This window comes from Manis pentadactyla, chromosome 15 (genome assembly GCF_030020395.1).
Source record: "Manis pentadactyla isolate mManPen7 chromosome 15, mManPen7.hap1, whole genome shotgun sequence".
Classification (NCBI taxonomy): Eukaryota; Metazoa; Chordata; class Mammalia; order Pholidota; family Manidae; genus Manis; species Manis pentadactyla.
The window spans coordinates 45449258-45468288 of NC_080033.1; the positions used below are offsets into that span (position 1 = coordinate 45449258).

The window sequence follows — 19031 nt, forward strand, 5'->3', positions numbered from 1 at the left end:
ATTTGCATTTCTCTGACGACTAGCAATGTGGAGCATCTTTTCATGTCTGTTGGCCATCTGAATTTCTTCTTTGGAGAACTGTCTTTTCAGCTCCTCTGCCCATTTTTTAATTGGATTATTTGCTTTTTGTTTGTTGAGGTGCATGAGCTCTTTATATATTTTGGATGTCAACCCTTTATCGGATCTGTCATTTATGAATATATTCTCCCATACTATAGGATACCTTTTTAGGTATTTGCATTTTACTATATTTTAAAGGTTTGCATATGGTTATTTTACTAGAATGATTGTTTTACCAGCATTTCTCACTCCCCCATTCCAAGACGGCAACCAGACTTTTGTACTGCATCTTACTCTGAGAGGACCAGGGAAGGACGCAAGACATAGAGGGTATGAATATTTAGTGTGCCCGGGAAGGCTGGACTATAGCCATCTACCTTTGTCAACTGAGTCCCAAGGTCCAAGTGTGGCAGGGAAGCACCAGCACAACTTGTAAGGGGCTGGTCCAACTTGGACAAGAAAGTATCTGTTAAGTGATGGAAGCTAGAGCTCTCCCTGCCCCGACCCTCATTTCAGAGGATGATTCATATCTTCTAGGTTCTCGTAAGACTTTAGGTAAGCCCCATATTCTCCCTTAGAATAATGAGAGAGACTTAACTCCTGCCATCTTTGTGGGTTGGTGGCTTTCATTTGGCTAAAAGGAAATGTGTCATTCCAAACAACCAGTTTTTGTGGACTAAGATTCACAGCTAGATAATTACTGCTCTTTTCATTTTTTAAGGTATCTGAAATTCTTTCATTTTCATGATCTCATTTGATTTTCACTGTCCTGTGAGAAAGGCAGAGTTTTGTTGTTGAAGATTCTCAATATCTTAGGAACTGAACCTCATTATCTAATCCAATAGCCTTAAATGTACTCCCACAGAATTCTGGTGTTTCATTAGCTGGAACAATGTGTTCTACTACTAAATCTTGCAGGGGCTGGGTCGGGGATAACCAACCTAAGTTGCAAGGGAAAAAGTAAATGGGTAATTTCAATTTTTAGCTCTTCTTTCATAATTTTTCATAACTCTTTGGTGCCTGCTAAAAAATACACAAATAGTAAGAGTTTCAGAAGAACTTTGCAATCACTATCAGGTTTTGTTGTTCAATTTTTGTTCAGATACAAAGACTCAGGGCTACTGTTTTATTACACATGTATTCTCATGATCTGGGTCAATTGTTTCTATTTAAGATGCTGAAATAAAATTATACAGTATTACATAAACAGCAAGCATGGTGTCAGAGAATATCATAACTTCTAGGCAAGTTTGGGAGAAAAAAAAAAAACTAAAGGAGCCAACACTCTCTAGATGAGGAAATAGTCCCCATGAAATAATGATACACAGTTAACAAAACTGTATGGCAACTTCGAAATCCCAGTTTTCAGGTTCCAAATCCAGTGATCCCTTCACGGCAGGAAAGTGCATCTGCTGCCACACAATGGTGGAGTGTCCATGAGGACGATGACAGCTGACCTACGTCAGACAGCCCAGGTCTTCAGGCCCTTGTGTTATGCCAAGGTGTCTCTTACCTAATGGCCTCTGGCCACTGAAACTGAAAAAGAACCCTTAAGGATTTCTAATGGCACACTAAGGTTAGCCACACACAACCACAGAGTCATTCTGTTTTATTAATTGAAATGAAATAAAATTTAAAAAGAACACTGACCATTTTAATCAAACTTTTACTCTACAAATATAAAAATATAACTAAAATTCCAGTTTTAATACATTTCTATTAACTTAATGCCACAAAAAATTTCAAAGCCAAACTATAAATGATGCTCATACACTTTTATGTGAACATAGTAACCAAAAATTTTCAAATGCACTGATCTTTCCCTCAACACAACAGTATAATAATATTTTCCCCAATTTATGTCTAGTTTCACAATACAATCTATCACTAAAATACAAATGATACCTTAACTGATTTAATCTAGACTTATTTAGGTTTTAGTCAGTTTTTTCACAGAAACAAGCTTAATAAACATGAACTAATATTTAAATGCTTTATGGCTCAAATCAAATTACAGTATTACATTTCTCATCACATATTTAAACAAAGGCAAACTGCTCGAAATGAGTCCAGTTTAACCCAAATAATAAGTGACATGAAACAAGTGAAATGATGAGAAATCATACCTTATGCTACAAAAGTCGACTTGTATTATAGTCAAGAACCACTAAGCCTTCTCTGGTGATGTAACATACAAAACTGTACACACTTTGAAGCAATCTTAGTGATCAGCATGTACTGTCCCAAACACTATGAACTAGTAAAAACATTAAGTTTGAGGAACTCCAATTAATTACTCCAAGCATTTCATCTCAAGTGCAGGTACTTAAAAAAAATAGTCATTTAAAAACCTTAGAGAATAAGACGTATCATTTAAGAAAGGGAACTTTAAGCTGATCGTTTGCTGGTCTGCTGAATTTGGAGGACCTCTACCTCTCAGTTCTAATGAAGCATGGAAGAAAATAAACTGGCTAATCTGGTTATGTTTCATCCAAATAAAATGCTAACTTAATAGAACTCTTACTAAAATCCAAAATAACTGAACCGTATAACGCTAGTTAAAGTAAGATGATAATAAAAAAATCTTCCAGATCTGCTGTTAAAAAGTACAACTTCACATGTAAAATTATCATGTCATTTTAAGTATTATCTATTTTTTTAAAAATCACAAGTCTTTACTGCTTAGGGAAAAAAAATTTCACTTTCTTTAAAGGGATGTCAATTCTACATATGATTTAAAACTTGAGTAAAGCTTTAGTTTTTTTCACTCAACCTACTGAATATTTTCCTAAGGAGTCACTTAGTAAATTTATATAGAATATGCACAACTTGGATCACTCAGAAAATCATGACATATATTGTAGTTACACATATGCAAAAGAAGGCTATCATTTATAAACAAACCTAGAACATAGAAGGCATTAAAAAATGTAAGTCAGTTCATCAAGAGAGCTCACTTTACAAGTATTCAGTATTTAGTTTGTAGAGAATGGAATGTACAATTTAATGCTATTATTTCTAGAAGAAGTGGTAAGAACATAACACATCAAAAGAGCTTAGTGTTATATAGTGCCCTTGTACCTGCTTTTAATGCTATACGACTACATCAGATTTGAATTTCCCTAGTGCTACTATTTCCATCAAGAAACCTAAAACGAGAGTTGGGGATACAATTGTAACTGACCAGTTCAAATACAGTCTGAATACTGTTTGTGTTTTATGAATTTTACATTCAGAACCAGATGTCTTACACTCTAAGGTTACACTCAAAGGTTTTTCTCACCAAGGCCCCTACATATAGATGACTGACTCAAGTACTTACATCGGGAAGCAGTGATGAAGAAAGAATTTCTAGGTCAAAGCTTAAGTTACAAAGGAGGTGAGGGCTTCAAATTAAATGACTCTTCAACTTAAACACTCAGCACTTTATAAATCACCAAGAAGTCCACTTCTTTCTGCCCTCCCCAAATTACAAGAACCAACACATCTGAAATGTGGTCACCACAGCTTTTCAACTGGCTACCAGAAGCAATCACGGAAGGTGGGCTGTGTCAAGCTTTTGTCTCCATCTCTGCCTTCCCCAGTCTTGTAGGACTCAGCTAATCACTGAGCTCACCAGGAAAATTAGACTAAGTTAGAAATACGCTAATATAAACCAGAGGGGCAGGGCTGTTAGCCCTTGAGGGAAAGGGACTATCCACAGAACTAGTAGCTTTTTCAAAGGAAATCACTGGTCATTTTTGGTCCTGGAGACTGGTATTCACCTACCACTACTGTGGGCAAGGTCACAGTCACTACTTGATAATCAGCCATGTGAAGATTTGACAGAACCTCAACTAAATAAACCTGCACCTTTATAAATATAGTTGCTCTTGGTCTGTTTTTCTCAAGTCTAAATAGGAAAGAATATTATGGAACACCTTTCACATCACCCAATATTCAGAATAGTTCTGTAATCAGTACCATAAAGATGTAAGAACCAATAAAAAGCACATTTCTATTAAAACTATACCAATCTCTCTTCTTTAAGTAGCTGTGTCTTCAAGATTACCTTTACATTAGGCCTGTAGACAACAACTTTGCAAAAAAGCATACATAATATATTATGACCATTAAGCAATGACATAGACAACAAATTCCTATGCCCTAAGATTCTTCTTTTATTCCCCAAATTTGATCCTATTTTAGCAGTGCTTTAAAGAGCTTTTACAACTTGGCATTTTTTTTTCTTAAGGCTAACAAAATCCATCCCCTACCCGGTCCTTAGATTTCAGTTGATTCAAATTATTCCAATACTTTTGAAAGGCTTTTGTGTCACTTGCTAAAACCAAATTTCATTTCTAAGGATATAACTTCAAGTTAATTGAAATAACAAACTTTGCAATCCAAGAATTCAAAAACCTAACACCCACTTTTAGAAACCTCCTTCACAGATCACCATTTTTACTATGGCCCCAAGAATCACACACACATAATTCCACAATAGCACAATTAATCCTCCAATATGTGCAAGAAAAAAGTCCATCTGAGCTCTAGATGGGTCTCTTACACTGACTCCCATGACTTTCCCTGACCTAGTCAATTTTTAACAGTTTCCCATATGTTGAAGGTCTGTTGCTTGTGAACTAAGGTCTGCACATACCAGTATAAAATGTACCAGTCAGTAATATACTGAGAATCCTGCTGTAATACAACTCATTAGAATATAAAACTTGGTATAGGAGTTGTACCTTGGACTCCAACAAGCAAATCTAGTTCCCAAAAGTAATAGAAGATCCTTACCATAAAAATCTAGCACATGGTCCCGGAGTATACCCCCAAGAATGGTTACTGGAGCAAGGGTCCCATAAACTTGACTGACCTAAACCAGACATTGTCTCTCAATATTCACTAGCCTGGGGGAAAACAAAAAACAATCCTCACCTGTAAGAATTTTACAAGTTTAATGTGAAATTAAAAAACAAAACTAAACAAAAAACAAAGTCCATTTTCTTTAAGGTATACAAAAAATATGAGTAGAACTAAAAGTAAATCAGGCATTATCACATTTGTTTACACCATTACCTAGTTTTCATGTTAACTTTACTATTCAAACAATAGAAAGTAGGTGGCAAATTAGGGACTGAGAAAGAGATTAAACCAAAAAAACTTTTCTACCATGTTTATTTTATACTGTGACTAGCTGTGCTCACAGAGACGGCTTCTTTTACTTCTTCACTGTGCAGGAATTCAGTTGTATATAAAATTGAACCTGAATTTTGGAAAAACACAGTATCTGTATTAAACAGTATTATTTACATGGTTTCTATATTATAATAAATTTAGGTATTTCTACTTACTATAAAAAAATTTAAATGTAAATTTGGTTAATTATCCACTACTAAGTTCCTTGAGGGAAGAAGTTTTTTACACCTCATTGTTTTCTGACCACACAGCACAGTTCCTGATACCTGATGGGTGGTGTTTAATAAATGAGTAATATGACTCTTATTATATACCATACTTCATCTTGTAACCCATCAGCAGATCAAAGCATAGGAGCAAAAGATGTACTTTGACTAGTATAACAAAGTAGAAAGACCAATTTCATGCTCAATAAGCTTTCATAGAAAGCCAAAATCACAATGGAATTGTTTTTAAACATCTATTCAGAGCTTACCAGATGCCTGGCAGTATTCTAAACACTTTATATATGCATCATTTCACTCGATCCTCACAATTCTAGGAAGCAGGGACTACTACCCCAATTTACAGATGAACAAAAAGCAATAGGTATAACCATTTCTCTGGTTATATTGCAAGTACGAAAGTGGAATTCAAACCCAAACACTGACTACAGAATCCATATTCTTAACCACCATGGTATTCTGTGAAGGATATCTATGGTTGACTCCTAAGGACCCCAACCAGTATAAGTCAATGTTTTAAAAAAAAAGCTTTTCTTGTCATTCTAACAAAAAAATAAGTCAAACCCATGTAAAAATTCAGGACTTAAAACCACATGCTCCAATTTGGGTCTAATACAGTAAGTTCCAAAGAGAAAAGGGAATATATTAACACCAACTGATTCAATTCTCTGTTTTTCTACTTATTAGGTATATGTATTTACTATATATATATATGTATTTATTTTACATTGCTGGCTACTATTTTACCATCTCTTCTTTGACTGAAGTCTTCAAACTTAACAGAATGCCATTTAACAGAATGTCAGATTTGGAGAAGAACAATTACACAAGATCATTATTCTGTAACTTATGGTTGGGGACACTTTTAGTCAGTCTTACTTTATTTATGGCTTATACATGGTCTGAGGGTCCATCATACTACTTTAGTTTCCTTAAAGACTAAAATTCACCAACTATCTCTCCTCAAGTAGTTTCCTAGAATATTTTTAATCTGGCAGTTTAGATCAACCAATCACAAAATGTTCAACTTCTCATACCTGCTCAAAAGCTGAGGGAGACTAGAAATGATGGGTCCATATCCTGGTGCATTGTCATACAATTCAAATAATGGTGCAGCTACTAGCTTGTAATTTTTAGGGACTGCAAACAAGGCTAAAAAAAACAAAACAAAGACCAGTATTCATTTTCTGTAATTTCTTACATAGGAACTGCTTCCACTTCATTTGTAATCACCAATTTTACATGTGAGAAACTTCTGAGGAAAAGGATAATTCTCATTAATACATTTTGGTTGTATCTTTTAAGCAAAATTTATAGTAACACCATTGAAACTAACTGACTCGATAGAAATCCATGTTATTAACGAAATACCACCTTCTAAGTGCTGGCCCTGGGAGAAAGGGGAGAAGAGGAGAGTTTTGTGTTGTATTTATTTTGGATTCCATTTTAAGACTATTGCAAGAAATAATTATGTGTTAAAAAGCACAAAAGGCCTAAAGATAGTATTACAAAAAACTCAATTCACCTGTCTCCTAAAATTTTCAGTTTATAACAACATGACAATCAATGCTAACAGCTAGTTATTAAAAAATACTACAATCTGGTATTTTAGACTCTAGTTAAACTTACTTTTCCCCTAGCTACATGATCTGAGAAAAACTAGGTTAATTCTGTATAAACACGATACGTGTCTTTATTTTTAAATCCAAAAATTACACGAACAGAGGTACCCCTTGAAATTACTCTACAAAAGCTTTTAGATGGCTGTCTTCAAAAACAAATAACTTACCCTTCTCTTGAAGTTGAACCAAGAACAACTTCTTATGTTCCTTAGGTTTTGTAATATGTGCAGGAATATATGGATACTAAAATAACAAAAGAGAATAATTTGTATTTGCCAAGATATCCCTTATACCTTCTTGATCCTATTTATTAACTACTCCCATTTCAGACATTAGGCTCAAATATCAACCCTCTGAGACCAAGTTCCTTATAATCCCAACATAATTTTATCAAAAACCTGTAGCCTCATTTATTTCTTTACATGTTTATTTCCCAGTACAGTATAAAGTGTAAACTAGAAGTGAATCCTTTCTAGTCTTCCCTTTACCAGGATAGTGTACTTAACAGATATACTAATAAATACTTTAATAAACATAAGCAAATAGTAAACCATTCAACCATTCAAGAAAATTAAGTATGTAGTCACAGGATTTATAGCTTGAGAAGTTTACAACACAATTAAATCTGATATAAGCATTTTTAATAAAAGGTGCTTTTTAAAAAAATATTAATTTAAATTTTCTAGAGTCCTTATGTGGGCATGTTTACTATATTAAAAGTTTAAATATAGTCTGTGAAGTATTTGACAAGACGCTCCTCCCCTCAGCAACCCTACACACACATTGGACACATGCTTCAGGAATACCAGATGAGTAGTCGAAGTGGAATTCTGTCAGTTGACAGAGTCAAATTGCTTGGGAAACAGAGCAAATATTTTGGAGAATTTAAAGGGATGATGAGAATTAGGGGAGGCTGGTGCCTGAGAAAGAAGAATTTGATACACAGAATTTTAAAAGTCTATGATTTCTTTTTGTTCTGCTGTGTATATGTTATGAAAACTTCTCCTATACCTCCCCATAATACATTCAGAAAAATCTACTTTTGCTTTTGGAGTTGTACTTGCGGACAGGGGAATTAAAAAGTGCTGAAAACAAACATCAGGGAAAGATAGGATAAAAACAAGAGGCTGCCAAAAGGAGGTACCATCACCCCCATTTTACATAAGGAACTTACACTGGCAGGTTAATTATTTTTCCCAAGATGACACAGCTAAGTATAGTGATCAGGAATCAACTGTATCTATTCAACTCTTATGCAACCATAAAAGCCTATGTTCCTCCCCACCAAGCTACCCCACTGGATATCCTAGTTTCAGTTAGAATAATTATATAGCAGAGCTATCCCTAGGGCATGGAGAATCAAGATAACTGTCCCAAACTTTGGAGGTGCCCCACATTCATGAAAACGAGTCACACTGGCAGCAACAGAGAGACAAAGACATGTAAAGTAGTTTGAATAGCACAGGCTAATGGAGACCTATGGTTCACATACAACTAAAGTTCTCAAACAATGACCAAACCAAAAAGACTGGCATTACCCCAATTTTCTGCTACTCGTGGCTATACATTCCTTTTAAGCTTTTCTTCTCCGGTCTTCATATCTTGGTGTTTAAAGCCAATCTCACTTTATACAAAAAGATGAAGATAAGGAGACAAGGAGATGGTTCACTAAACACACACCCTTATGCCCTATACTAGCAGAGGCAACGAAAAGGCTCCGTGAACTAAGGGGAACTGTCCTAGGACCATTGTAAGCAAGGTGAATGTGGGCATTCCGAAAGTGGCCTGGAAAACTTTTGGGTTATTACTGAGGCACTTTTCAGCTAGATAAAGGAATGTTCAAGAAATCAAAACAAGTTTATATTGTTCTATGTATCTTTAGATACACAGAACTTCATCATTTCTAGAGGAAGTTATACTTTCTTAGAGCCAAGACAATTCTCAGGTAGCGAGTACTGGCACCAGCTTCCATAGCACCCTTTCTTCCTACCCTTCAGCTATACTAGGGAATGTGAACAAAGAGGATAGACATAACTATCTTTCAGCTGGCTGTTATTTTATGTGATTCTTAACCTGAAACATCTTGCCATGCAAAGAAGCTATTACAGGGCCTTATCAAAAGAATTCAGGATCCAACTTTAAGAGGCTCACATTAGCCAAAGAAAACAAAATTTGAGCGTGAGTAACATCATCAATCATAACAATGATTAAACACCTCAAATGTATTTATATGCATGAGCTCATATGCCACTTTAAAAAGTCACTGAAACATGCTTTTTGCACCCCTCATCACAGTATCTCATCCTGCCTCAGATTTCAGGGTAGCTGTGTTTGAAAGTGTCAGTAAGCTCCCTGCCTGCTGCCCTTATCCCACTGTTTTTCAGCCTTGAAGCATTTCCAACGCTCTGCAAAATCTTTCAACCAGTGCTCAGACTCAAGATGAAACTGCAAGGGAGATAATACAACACTTATTCAATGAGGGACATGAGTCTCTAGTCTTCCATCCTTCTAATGAACAGGTTGAGATGCATTCCACGTGGTTCCTCACAGTCCTTAGTTGCCCACTGCTGTAAGATCAACTAATTACCCCTTTTCTTAGACTTCTGCTTCTGATCTGTTGCTTCTTGGTATCACCTCTCAAACAATCTACATCCAAGTCTTTGTCTTACTCTCTCTTGAAAGTCGAGTTGTCAGCGAATGCTAAGCAATTAACTCCTATTTCTGAAAACTGGTAAGTAGAGAAAAAAAGCATCTATTCTTTCCTACACAAACTATACCTCAGGGTAGCCTAAGAGTTCATGAGAAAAGTTTCTCTTAATATAAGGATCATAACTCTAACTGATTAATAGGTCCAAGAAACTATTATCAATGAGCTGCTAACATTATAAAAAAAGACAATTAGACAACATAAAACTCCTGATGAAGTACACAATCCTACCAGTGGTAGCCATTCTCCAAGATGACCCATAACAGCTCCATCTCCTGGTATCCACACCTTTTTGTACTGCCGTCCCAAAAATACTGTTGGTTTGTGTGACCAACAGCATATAGCACTGATGGCATGCCACTACCAAGATTAGGCTATAACAGATTATAGCTTCCTACTTGAGCATCTGTGTCACTATCCCTATATCTAAAATCACACACTCTAGGGGAAGCCAGCTGCCTTACTGGGAGTTGCCCTATGGAGATACTCTCACAGTAACTGAGGGAGGCCTTGGGTCAACAGCCAGTAAGGAACTGAAGCTTTCAGTAGAAAGTGCAAGAGGAACTGAGAGGTCTGCTAACACACGTGTGAACCTGGGATCAGATCCTCCTGCTTCAGTGCAGCCTTGAGATGATGCAATCCCAGCCGACAACTTAACCAAAACCTCACAAGAGACTATAAACCAGAATCACCCAGCTAAGCAGCTCACAGATGCCTGACACTGAGATACTAACAAGTATCTGTTGTTTTAGGCTGCTAAATTTTGGAGTAATTTGTTATGCAGTGATAAATAATATACTACCTATGACAAGATTGGCATTCCCCTCCCCCCAAATTAATTGAGCCCAAATGCAATCTCTTGATCTACCTACCAATTTGTAGGACAGAGGAGAAAGGGCTACATTTTCAACAACAACAGGCAGATATAATCAGCAATAGAAACACTAAGATCTTTAAATAGCCTGTTTTCATTAACAAGTAAATTACAAGAAAAAAAAAACATGAGAAAAAGACTTAAGAGATTATCTTAACTTAAATTATAGAAAAATAAAAATAAAATTTGAAACTAATCTGGGATATACATACTAATGATATTATGTAATTATTTCTTTTTCTTAGTATGACAATGTTAGTACTGTGGATATATTTTTTAAAAGATCTTATCTTTTAGAGATGCATGCTATTTACCACTGAAATGGTATCTGGAATATACTTCAAAATAATCCAAGGGAAATGGAGTGGTGGGCAAAGTTTGACCATGAGTTACTAACTGTTGAAGGGGGATGACAGGTGTGATTCACTTAGTTTTACTCTTCCTTCTATTTTTATATGTTTCAATATTTCCTTAAAAAAAAAAAACTTGGCTTTTTATCTAAGAAAGGAGAGAAGAGACTCTCAAGTCAAATTCTACTATGATCTTTTAAAAGGCTGAGATTAAATCAGTTTTCTACATCTCCAAATGCAAATACAAAATGAACACTTACCTGAGGAGGTTCAAAATTTGGTCTCCACCAGTTACCAATACAGTCATCAATGACCCAGTCTTGCAGGACTCCATCTTGACGACCCAGTATCTGTCAAAAAGAAATGATATAGCCAGTAAACAATATACCTACTCATGAATATTCTTCTTTAGTGAAGAGTATTTTTGGAAGCACTAATAGACACATAGCTAAACTGATTCTATATAGATCTCCTCTCTATAATTTGCTAATTATTATCTGTGTCACTCAACCCAAAACATATATTATTAGTTCAAAATTAGCAACCTACATCAACATAACTATACAGGACCAACAAATCTGTTATGCTCTGGTTACACATGGAAAACCAAAGGTGATCAATAACCCACATCAGCCAATGGCTTACAGTAGTTTTTCTAGAATCAAATAAGGCTTTTGTAAATCACCTACCCAACCAGTTATAGAAAAAGTGTTCAGAATTCACAATTTTCATTTTATAAATCTGTATAACACCACATTAAGTTTAAGTTATTTTAATCATAGTTATTCTCTATACATTTTAATTGGTCAAACATGGTTCTACAAGGTTCATGAGAAAGAGCAGAGCCCTGTCTCAATTCACCCATTCCCATCAGCTATGTAACTTTCGACTTTTGACTGTTTTTCCCTGCTATTTGCCTCTTAATTTTACATTCTTCTTGTTTTAACATAAACTGTATTTTAGTTTCAGATTTACAGAAAAGGTGCAAAGATGGTACAGAGACTTCCCATATATCCCACACCCAGTTTTCCCTATTATTAACATCTTACATTTAATAGAGCATATTTTATGAACCAATATAGATACCTTATTATTAACTGAAGCCCATACTTCATTTAGATCTCTTTAGTTTTTACCTGAGGTCCTTTTTTAGTCCCAGGATCCTATCTACAATACAGCATTACATTTACTTGTCATTTTTCCTCTAGACTGTGACAGTTACTCAAGACTTTCCTCAATTTGATGATCTTAATAGTTCTGAGTACTGGTCAGGTATTTTGTGAAATGTCCCTCCATTAGACTATGATTATGGAGTTTGGGGAGGAAGACCACAGAGGTGAAGTGCCATTCTCATCACATGGTGTCAAGGGCACATTCTGTTGACAGGACTTATCACTGATGTTAACCTTCATCACAGGGCTGAGGTAGTGTTTGTTAGGTTTCTCACTACAAAGTTACATTTTTAACATTCTTTTATGATTATTTTTCATCTTTTAAAAGTCTAAAAACATTCTTTTATGATTATTTTTCATTTTTTAAAAATCTAAAAAAAAAAATTAACATCCTATTACTGTGGATTAGAACTCAGACCTTAAAACCACATCCCCCATTCATATTTTCCACCAACCTCCCATTATCAATATTTTATTAACTCAATGTTCCGTATTTAAATGAGTATGACTAGGTGAATCGGACACAACAATGTTTAGTAAGTTATAATGACATTTTTTTACAACTATCCTTGTCTTAGTAACTGTTTTCATATCATTCTCACTACTTCATCTCCACATTTTTCATGAGAGCTTAAGTTTCTTCTCAAACATCAATTGTCTTGTTTATCTTACTTTTTCCCCTAAGAGACAATTCTTAATCCTGCTCCAGTTTGTAGATGCTCTCAGCCCTGCTTCATAGCTGGAGTCCTAGGGCTTCCCTTTGCCTATCCTGTGTTGTTAAATTCCCTCTATATTCTGAATCCTGTATCTTCTTAGTTTTTTTCTTTCATTTTGGTGATGAGCACCCTCCAGTAGCTTCCTGAGAAAAGGTACAAGAGATACCAATTTTTGGAAACTATGTATCTGAAAATAACTTTACCTGTACACTTGATTTATACTGTGATTAGAAAGAAAATTCTAGGGCAGAAACCATGTTCTCTCAGCATGTTTCATGATCTCTTTTAGCTTCCACTATTATTTCTGAGAAGTTGATGTCATTTCTGATTTTGACTCTGTATTTAACCTGTGTCTCCACCCCCCTTGCTCCCCAAACTGGAAGTTTTTAGGGTCTTCAGTTTATCCTTACTGATTTAAAATTTCATGACGATATGCTTTTGCATGGATCTTTCAACATTCATTAGAGGCCAGGCCAACAGGTCTTTTCAATCTGAAAATTCAGGCTCTTTTGAGTTTAGGAAATTTTCTTGCTAACTCTCCCTTTTCCTCTCTTCTATTTATAGTTTATATTGATCCTTCTAGAAAGATCCACTGACTTGATTTTTCTCACCTTTATTCTATCTTTTCATCCTACCTTGTGGTAGATTTCCTCCGTTCAATCTTTTAACCCTTCAACTGAATTTTTCATTTCTGCTAAAATCTTTTAAATACTCATGAGTTCTTTCTTATTGTTTAATGTTTTTTAGTGGCACATGTTCCATTGATGCACTATCTCCTTTTATCACATCAAAAATATTAATCAATATTTTGTTGAGTGCTGAATTTTGTTTCTGTTGAGCTCCTTTTACTTTTTTGGGTCTTTCTTGTTAAGGTGCTTTCTCCAAAAGCCCGGTGATACTCAGTATCTGCTCACAAATAGTAAGATGGCAAATTGTTACCTCTGTGTGCTTCAGTAATAGGGCTACACTACTTCTTTGGAAAGACACCCAAATAGCATCACCTGGAAGGCTTTTTGGACAGGTAACGTTGTCCAGAAACAAAACCTCCAACCTTCAGCCTGCAGTATATAAGCCTAACTGTCAATATTCTATCAGCCTAGTAGGAGAAGGCTCACTATTCAGAATGTACCCTTTCACTTACTCTCCCCATCTTCTCAACTTTTTCATTGCTTAGTGTTCTCTGACTCAATCTCTATAAAGAGAATCAATAACCAGCCAGTCTTTATCTAACTATACAGAGTGGGAAAGACAACTGAGGTATATAAATACATCCCATACAGACTGTCAATCAATCCAGTTTTCAGTCTGTGCATGCTCTCACTTCCACAGGTAGCTGGCACCTCCAATTCCTCAGCATTTCTGGTGTTCTGCAGTGCTGGGTCCCACACTGCCTGCTGGGCTGTTTTCTGCTATGATAGTTATCTACCCATCTGCTTTCCAGCTTCTAAAACTTTTTCATGCTACTGTCTCATTTTGTACTCCCTCAATCCTACTGGATTTGAATCTATTCAAAACCCCTTTACTGCCTTTTTGGTGATTTTGAGAATGAGCTAAGGTAAGCAGGTAGGTTCGATCTACCACATATAAATGGAAGTCCAAGCACAGTAACTTAACACACTTAGAAAAATACTAACTAGAAAGACAAACCAATAGGTCAAAGTGGTAAAATTAGAGGTGATATTTTGTTTCTCTATCTGCTTCTCTGTATTTTCCAAGGCTTTTGCATAAAATACATATTATTCCTGTAGTTGTAGGAGCGGGAGCAGACTGTATGCTAAAAAAGAAAAACACTCAATAATGAGAACCTATAATCTCAAAAACCTCTAGCATCTATGCATTTGGCCCCAAGCCTTCAGAGACAAACATTAGGGTGGCTCTTAAATAGTAGTACAACTTGGGCAATGCCTAGAAGATATGTGCAACAGTGAAAAGGTATACAACAGGAATCATTCTCTTATAAAAATTCTAGAGGCCTATGCTAGAACAAAACTACCTGCATTCACATCTCCAGTTCCATGACACACAAGCTGTGAACACCAAGCCCATTACTTGAACTCTCTTTGCCCCAGTTTCCTTATCAGTAAAACAGGATTAATAGTACCTACCTCCTAGGATTGTTGTGATGATTAGACTAGTTATTGTAAAGGACTTAGAACAATGCCCAGCACAGTAAGTACTCAATGAATGTTGTCTTTTATTTATTATATTGTTTTGTTTTATTGTTATATCAACATTTCAGTAAAAAAAATATATATATATATAGTAAATAAAAGTTCAATTTGCAAACAATAAACACTACTAAGACTCTGGGGGATTAAGTTTTATTTACTGAAAAATATTCAAAATAAATTTAACCTTTTCACAAGACATAAAAAGACTAAGTAGCCATTTAAGTTTGATGATATTCAGATGAACAACAGAAAAAAAAATCAAAGTGGTTAAATAGGAAAATACCTCTGTCATTAAGCGTTTTAATCCTTCAACTTCATCTTCTCCTGGGTTAAGTTCACCACCAGGTCTGTATAAAGGTTAAAAATTTCAGCTTTCAGCTTAATACAATGTTGGGCTAACAGTAAGAACACAATAATAGTTATCTCTATCAAGTAACTGAATTATACATATTTCAGTGTCCAATAAGGCAATCAGGACAAAAAAAAAAATCAAAGGAAGGGGGAAGAATATGCTGGAAAGTTGAATTCATAATGTTAATTCATCAGACTAATAGTATACAAACCCTGGTTTTAAATGAACAAAACATGTAACATAACGGAACTGCTGGCCATCACTCCATTCCAACCGCTTCTCTCTGAAAGCTATCTGGTAATAATGGAGAACAGAATTGCCCAGAGAGGCATTTCTTCAGGTCTGAAAAATGGGACATTTCTTAAGAACTCCAATCTAAGTATTTGAGATCTCTCTTTTTTGGTATAAGCCTGTCAAATATTTGGGGACTGAACATATATTGAGAGATTTAAGCTTAAATGATGAAACTAAACAGTTTATCTATAAAAATATAAGTTGCTTTCAGAATAGGAAACACTATTGGGCCTAAGAAATAGTATCAATCGCTCTTAGTAATGCTATGATGACATCTAGAAACTGAATTGCACTAGTTTGTTTCACAGGGTTTCTATCAAGCTCAGTCATTAATATCAAAAACATACAGAAACATGCAGATTTCTAGTTAGACAATAAATGAGCACTACACTGGAGAAAAATTACTCATGATTTTCTTCCTGAAGAGTCCATTAACAAGCAGTGCTAGTTGAAAGAGATGACTAACGGCTAGAATTGTATTCCGATCTGCATAAACCAGCAATCCGATTAAAAACTGTCTTGCTGTTAATTTCCAGTGACACTTACAATTTGAAGAATGTTGTTCCCAGCTGCAGCAGTAACACATGGGGTAGCCGGTGTTCGTGTACAATCAGAACCCCTTCTACAGTCCTCCTCATTCCAATTTTATCAAACTCCTCCCGCATGCGCTGAAATCTGGCTGCAACAGAGCTGTCCTTCTCATAGAGGGGCTCTTTTGTACCAAAAGTATAATTGGTAAGAGGGTACCTGTAATCCAAACACGAACATTTAACGTGAGAACTGAAGACCATATTTATCATGACAGATACCAATCACATATACAGAAGCCATGATATGATGTGTATTAATTGTACTAAGAGACACAGGACTTGTCCAAAGCTACACAACTAGTTAATGTGAAAGCAGACATTAGAATCCAGCTCTTTGGACTCCTAAGACCAGAGCTTCCATTAAATTAAGCTGCTACTCCACACTTGTGCTTTCAAGCACTGAAAACACTATTCTTAAGAACCCTAAGTGCTTAGAGAAGTGACTACCTGGTTATTTGATAATCCTCCAGTTTCAGATCATGGCTGCCAACCTGGCTAATATCCCCTTGGATTCCTCTGACTAATAATCTAATCAGAAACCATTAATTATGGATGCTAATGGATAATCTCTCTTTCTGCAAACTAAATTAAGGAGCACTATAACACATCTCTGCTGCAAAAGCCAGCTCTCACATAAGAAAGAGATGTCATGAAGATGAAATGTAAGAATTTCCAGCTGTGAAATCAGAGTGCCAGCCCAGACAAAGTATTACCATCATACTGTGAGCTTTGTATGATTCTTATATGATTCCACATTTTACTTCATCCCCACTGTATACCCAGCATTATGCACAGTGCCTGGTCCAAAACAGGCATTCATGGAAATATTTCCTAAAAGAAAATACACTTGAGAGAGAGAGGACTGGTTTTCAATTCAGATCATTACTCACCCAGATGAACTGAGTTCACAATAGGATGATTATTTCTGAACACTATACTCATATAGGAGACAAGAAGCACCGTAAATCCATGAACCCATAACTTCAATGGAGTAAAGATTAAAACATTTTTGTTCAAGTTAATTTTACATAATGGCTTGATGCAAAGTGATCCAGTAATCAACTTATATCAAGCGGAAACTGAGTCCTAGTTGTAATTACCACTGAAAGTGATTCCAAAGCTGTGTTTTGACGTTTCTTTAAAAGAACATTTCACTTTTCCACTTCCTGGGATCTTACGAAGATTTTTTTAAGTAAGTGATATTAATTTTAAATGTTATCACGTTAATGTAATAGCTAAAGATACCAACTTGTGTATACACAGCTATCTACGATTCCAGATCTCATAAACCCGACATTTTTATTATTCAAATTTCCAAGCCAGCACCTGTTTTGCCAAATAAAACAATAACCACCTTTTCCATTTCAAATCGCCTTTGAGGGGGGAAGTTCATTAATTTTAATATGAAACAGAGAAATAGTAGTATCAGTAACTCCTTGTACCTTTTAAACACTGCCCAGCATAAATCGACCACTTTCTTTCATCAGGGTCAGCACCACGGTGCCTCACAAACTCACAAAAACAACTAAAAAAAAAAAAAAGCACACTGACAATTTCTTGAGCAACACATTGCCCAAGGGAAAAATACATGCCACAGATAAATTATTTTTGAGAGATCTCTAAATGCCGTGGCTTGAAGTGCTTAAACAGAAAGGTGTTGAAAATAAAACGTAGCCCACACGGGTTCTCTGGGGATACATTCTGGTCTCCTCCACGGTCATAAAGTATCCACCATAATAGTATCCACCCTCCCAAGGTGGGGTCTAGCGGGTGCCTGGATGCTGTCGCCGGGGCAAGAAAGACGTGTGAATTGCATGGGGTAGGCCAGACAGCCCTGAGCGGATGAATAAAAAGTGGTGTATTCATGCGCTGAAATGCAATAAATTGACGGAGAAAACAAAACCTAAGCATTATAGCTAGATAGCGAAAGCTTGGTGTTGAGAGAAAAGTGAGAACAGCAAAAAACGATACTACGTTATACCATTCACATAAAATAAAAGCAATACCACATGCGTGATGTGAAACTTGAACTTTGGACCGTTAAGATAAAACACGTTTTGCGGTTGATCACCTCTGGAGAGGTGGAGAAAGGATGAGTTCAAAGAAAACTTGGGTTTTTCCGATAATGACTGAACAGTGGCCCGGGAGCCAGCCTTTCGGGAAAAGGAAAAGCCGCTGAAGCAGGACTCCCCCCGCGGCGCTGCTGAACGAGGAACAGGCGTGTGGGAACTAGAAACACGCGCCCGCGCACGGGAGTGGGGTGGTGGGCGGCGTGGAGTCCGCCGAAGGCCGGGGGTGCGCCGGAAGAAAAAGATCGGAGTGTTTAGGGGCGCTCAAGAGGCAGGGGATGACGGCGCTGGCCGCGCAACAGCCAGGCCGCACTTACAGGTTGATGGTGCGCTCCAGCGTGAGGGGCTTGGTCTGCTGGATGTACTTGTTGCCGAACTGGTTGACCCCCCTGGGCCATCCGGTCTGCGAGCGATTGGGTGGCACCACCGACATGCTGCCGACCTCGGGCACTGGAGACGAACGGAAGTGAAGGAGGCAGGGGACTGTCCCGGGGCTCACAGGGTTATTTGCGTCCCCCTCAGCAGACGCAGGCCGCCATTAACGTGAGGCCGCTAGAGGAGGCGTACGCACACCGGAAGTGCCTCCGAAGCCTCTGGCGGCAGGAAGTAGGGAGGCGGTGACCTGCCACCATTGGGCCAACCGCTG

At 36.7% G+C, this 19031-nt stretch overlaps 1 protein-coding gene across 1 annotated transcript; it reads right to left on the bottom strand.

Annotated features, from left to right (window-relative positions):
- Window positions 1–1652: 1652 nt before the first annotated feature.
- NUDT21 (nudix hydrolase 21) lies at window positions 1653–18965 on the bottom strand. Its single transcript, XM_036880978.2, has 7 exons — window positions 18703–18965; window positions 16273–16473; window positions 15364–15427; window positions 11282–11371; window positions 7258–7333; window positions 6506–6620; window positions 1653–5311 (listed from the first exon to the last, which is right to left on the bottom strand). The coding sequence occupies exons 1-7, from the start codon at window positions 18816–18818 to the stop codon at window positions 5290–5292; spliced, it is 684 nt and encodes a 227-aa protein (XP_036736873.1). The 5' UTR covers window positions 18819–18965; the 3' UTR covers window positions 1653–5289.
- Between the last annotated feature and the right edge of the window lie 66 nt (window positions 18966–19031).